At 40.1% G+C, this 4,191-nt stretch overlaps 1 protein-coding gene across 1 annotated transcript; it reads left to right on the forward strand.

Annotated features, from left to right (window-relative positions):
- Window positions 1-265: 265 nt before the first annotated feature.
- Window positions 266-4,191, forward strand: LOC109476163 (gastrula zinc finger protein XlCGF57.1-like). The gene is made up of 2 exons (XM_019777053.1): window positions 266-1,009; window positions 3,653-4,191. The coding sequence occupies exons 1-2, from the start codon at window positions 274-276 to the stop codon at window positions 4,189-4,191; spliced, it is 1,275 nt and encodes a 424-aa protein (XP_019632612.1). The 5' UTR covers window positions 266-273.

Here is a 4,191-nt window from a genome sequence, read left to right on the forward strand (position 1 = left end):
TTTTCTTTGAATCCTAATAGTCATATCATGACACCACTACGCTACAACATTCTTTTTTTTGGGGGGGGGGGAGGGAGGGAGGGAGTGTTTTTTTTTTCATTCTATATATGTATGTGGCCAGACATAGAAAAATCTAATGTTCTCAACGAGGGCATTAAATTTGTAGGAATACCTTTAGCCCTGATTTATTTTGGATTTCTGTTTCTTTCTAACCAGAGAACACAGATGAATAAAACTGGTGAGAAACACTTGGAGAGTGAGGAGAGCAGTTTTATGACAAATCCTGAGTCTTGCTTTACTGTGAACAGCTATACAGGAGAAAATCATGGGGAATATGCATCAGCACAGCACCTAGCAAAACAGTTTGTAGACAGGACAGCTCAAAAGTCTCAGTTATTGAAACACACGAGAACCCATGCAGGAGAGAAACCCTACAAATGTGACCAGTGTGACTATTCTGCAGCACGGAAATCCAATTTGGACTATCATCTAGTAAAACACACAGGTAAGAAACCCAACATATGTGGGGAGTGTGGGTACAGGACAGCCCAAAAGTCTGACTTATCCAAACATATGAGAACCCATACAGGAGAAAAACCCTACAAGTGTGACCAGTGTGACTATTCTGCAGCACGGAAATCCCACTTGGACTATCATCTAGTAAAACACACCGGTAAGACACCCTACATGTGTGGGGAGTGTGGATACAGGGCAGCTCAAAAGTCTTCCTTGTCCAAACATATGAGAACCCATACAGGAGAAAGACCCTACAAATGTGATCAGTGTGACTATTCTGCAGTACAGAAATCCAGTTTGGACATTCATCGAACAATACACACTGGTGAGAAACAGTACATATGTGGGGAGTGTGGATACAGATCAGCTCAAAAGTCTGACTTATCTAGACATATGAGAGTCCATACAGGAGAAAAACCCTACAAGTGTGATCAGTGTGACTATTCTGCAGCACGGAAATCTAATTTAGACCGACATCTAGCAATGCACGCTGGTGAGAAACCCTACATGTGTGGGGAGTGTGAATACAGGGCAGCTCACAAGTCTGACATATCTAGACATATGAGAGTCCATACAGGAGAAAAACCCTACAAGTGTGACCAGTGTGACTATTCTGCAGCACATAAAATCAGTTTGGACAAACATCTGGCAACACACACTGGTGAGAAGCCCTACATGTGTGGGGAGTGTGGGTATAGGGCAACTCATAAGTCTACCTTAGTCTATCATATGAGAGCACATACAAGAGAAAATCCACACAAATGTGACCAATGTAGCTATCCTGCAGACTCCAAGTCTGCCCTAAGTCGACATAAAAGAATTCACACAGAGGCACCGACTCTGGAACTGTGACATCTTGTACTGACATTTTCATCAAAAGTGCCATTTTAGTGCGCACAATCTTCTCTTAACTATAGTTTCTCTATTGATACCAAGCTTAGGTATGTACGTATTACATCGACATTTGTAGGCTAATTATTCTGTAAAATGGATAAAAGTTGCGAAATTCCCAACCGTTTTTCTGACCAAATGTCGACTCATAGTCATGTACTGCTAGTATTTTCTCCACTGTATTGCTAAGCACTGTAGAACTATGATTCAGTTACAAGTAACATGTAGCCAGAGTAATATACTTGGGGCAAGCATTGAATCTTTTCGGAAAGAAAAAAAAAGTTTGTCGCTATCTAGCTTTGTAGTGGAAGGACAGTAAACGTGGTGATGTTATTTGGATATTGTACCTGTACATAATTAGTGATTAACATCAGTAAATGACTGTACACAGTAGATGTTAGTACGGTTGTGTTTGTGTGAATGTACGAGTTTCGACTTCCTAGCTTGTGTGACAAAGTGCCTTCCTATATATACTCTACAAACAAAATTTTACTTTATTTTTTTTACTTACATTAACTCTTAAGACTACGGTTGTAATGATCAACAGAAGTGTAAAATGACTGATGTGCTTAAAATAGTTTCGAACAGTAGGAACTTATTTTTTTTTTTTTAATATAAACGGTAGGTTGTATACGTGTAAAATGTCCCGTTTGTTTTGCATTTCTTTTGAAGATGTATCTACATCTACAGATATTTTCTGCTAACATAATTTAATCCATATGTACTTAAAGCGTAATTTTTCCTTCTGTGTTCCTTGGATGGAATATTGTTAGAGGTGAGGTTGATCATAAAACACAGAAATCAAGATTCAGATCAAACAGTTTTGCGTCAATATTAATTCCTAAAAACATTTCTTGCTCATATTAGATATAGATCAGACACAAAAGTCAGACGCGTGTTACGTTGTTTAGGTGGTTGGCAGAACGTTGACATTGGAAGGAAAGCGTAATGTGCTATCTGGCCTTATATGTATTATATTCGTAATCAGGCAAACAATTCACATTTGACCCACATAGGGATCACCTCTGACCTCACGGTACGACGAAGCTGTCTGAGGTCCGGTTTCGTGAATTCGAAGAAGAGAAAAACCATAATAGGAGACAGGTAAGGCTTAGAAACGGGCAGCAAAGTATTCTGATAATGAGAGAAATAGTTGGAGGTCTTTTCTTCGGAAAAAGGATCAGAGTAAGGTAGTAATTTATAGGAATTTTTCTGCGTATGAACTTGGTAGAAATAAAGGGGGAGGGGGGCGAAACCAAACATACGCGCGACCCCGTTTGGCCCCTAAACTGTTTTTGTCCCGTTTCAAACCGGTTTACCTTCTCTGGTGCTGAGTATCATAATGGCAGGCTAACTTTCTGCTTTAGGATGATGAGAAAAAAAGGTGCATCGGTGAATTTTGCAAAGATTTTACAAGTAAAGAAAAATATGCTGTCTCACGTTGTGGCATTCCTCCCTACATGTACTTATAGCATCCTGGTTTCCTAACAGTGTTTTAAGTGATAACAAGTGTGTTTGGTTTGAATTCTAAGAGTCAAAGGATGACAGCACTACGCTAACACTACACTAGTATGTTTTTTTTTTTGGGGGGGGTGTTTTTCATTCCATTCAGAATTTTTTTGACACAACAAAAGTACAGCGACTTTCTACATGTAGACATACAGACAAATACTTTTAGTACATCAGTACAACGAAATTAACCTACGTACAAAACAATAGATGAGTCAACCAACACTACTTCTTTGTTATATTTACCTATTTGTACACAGTAAGGGAAAAATATGGAACGCTTCACGAATTTGCGTGTCATCTGTATATGCCTGCGGCGAGACAACAAAGAATCTAATATTGTTACAGACAGGGGTCCAATTTTTTAAGAATCCTTAAGCCCCGATTTATTCTAGATTTCTGTTTCTTTCCAAACAGAGAAGAGAGATGGACGAAACTGGAGATAAAACCTTGGAGAGTGAGGAGAGCAGTTTTAGGACAACTCCTGAGTCTTGCTTTACTATGAACAGCCATACAGGAGAAAAACCTGGAGGAAATGCTTCATCGCAACATCTAGCAAATCACAACGGTGAGAAACCCTACATGTGTGGGAAGTGTGGATACAGGACATCTGACAGGCCTAACTTAATCCGACATTTGAGAGCCCACACAGGAGAAAAACCCTACAAGTGTGGGGAGTGTGGCTACAGGACAGCTCAAAAGTCTGACTTATCTCGACATATGAGAACCCATACAGGAGAAAAACCTTATATGTGTGAGGAGTGTGGATACAGAACAGCTAAAAAGTCCACCTTATTTCTGCATATGAGAACACATACAAGAGAAAAACCCTACAAGTGTGACCAGTGTGACTATTCCGCAGCACAGAAATTTGCTTTGGACCAACATCTAGCAAAACACGCTGGTGACAAACCCTACATGTGTGAGGAGTGTGGGTACAGGACAACTCAAAAGTCTGACTTATCCAAACATATGAGAGTCCATACAGGAGAAAAACCCTACACATGTGACCAGTGTGACTATTCTGCAGCACAGAAACCTCATTTAGACTATCATCTCACAAAGCACACCGGTGAGAAACCCTACATGTGTGGGGAGTGTGGATACAGGGCAGCTAAAAAGTCTCTCTTATCCCGACATATGCGAGCCCATACAGGAGAAAAACCCTACAAGTGTGACCGGTGTAGCTATTCTACCGCCTCTAAGTCAGCCCTTACTAAACTTAAGAAAATTTACACAGAGGCACCAACTCTGGAACTGTTCATCTCATATTGA

Source organism: Branchiostoma belcheri, unplaced genomic scaffold (genome assembly GCF_001625305.1).
Source record: "Branchiostoma belcheri isolate BF01 breed outbred unplaced genomic scaffold, Haploidv18h27 scaffold361, whole genome shotgun sequence".
NCBI classification, from domain to species: Eukaryota; Metazoa; Chordata; class Leptocardii; order Amphioxiformes; family Branchiostomatidae; genus Branchiostoma; species Branchiostoma belcheri.

Bases quoted from the DNA above. Each gene is read 5' to 3' on its own strand.
- LOC109476163 (XM_019777053.1), top strand. From the start codon at position 274: ATGACAAATCCTGAGTCTTGCTTTACTGTGAACAGCTATACAGGAGAA. The intron at 1,010-3,652 runs GTGAGAAACCCT...GAACCCATACAG, and splicing joins ACATCTAGCAATGCACGCTG to GAGAAAAACCTTATATGTGT.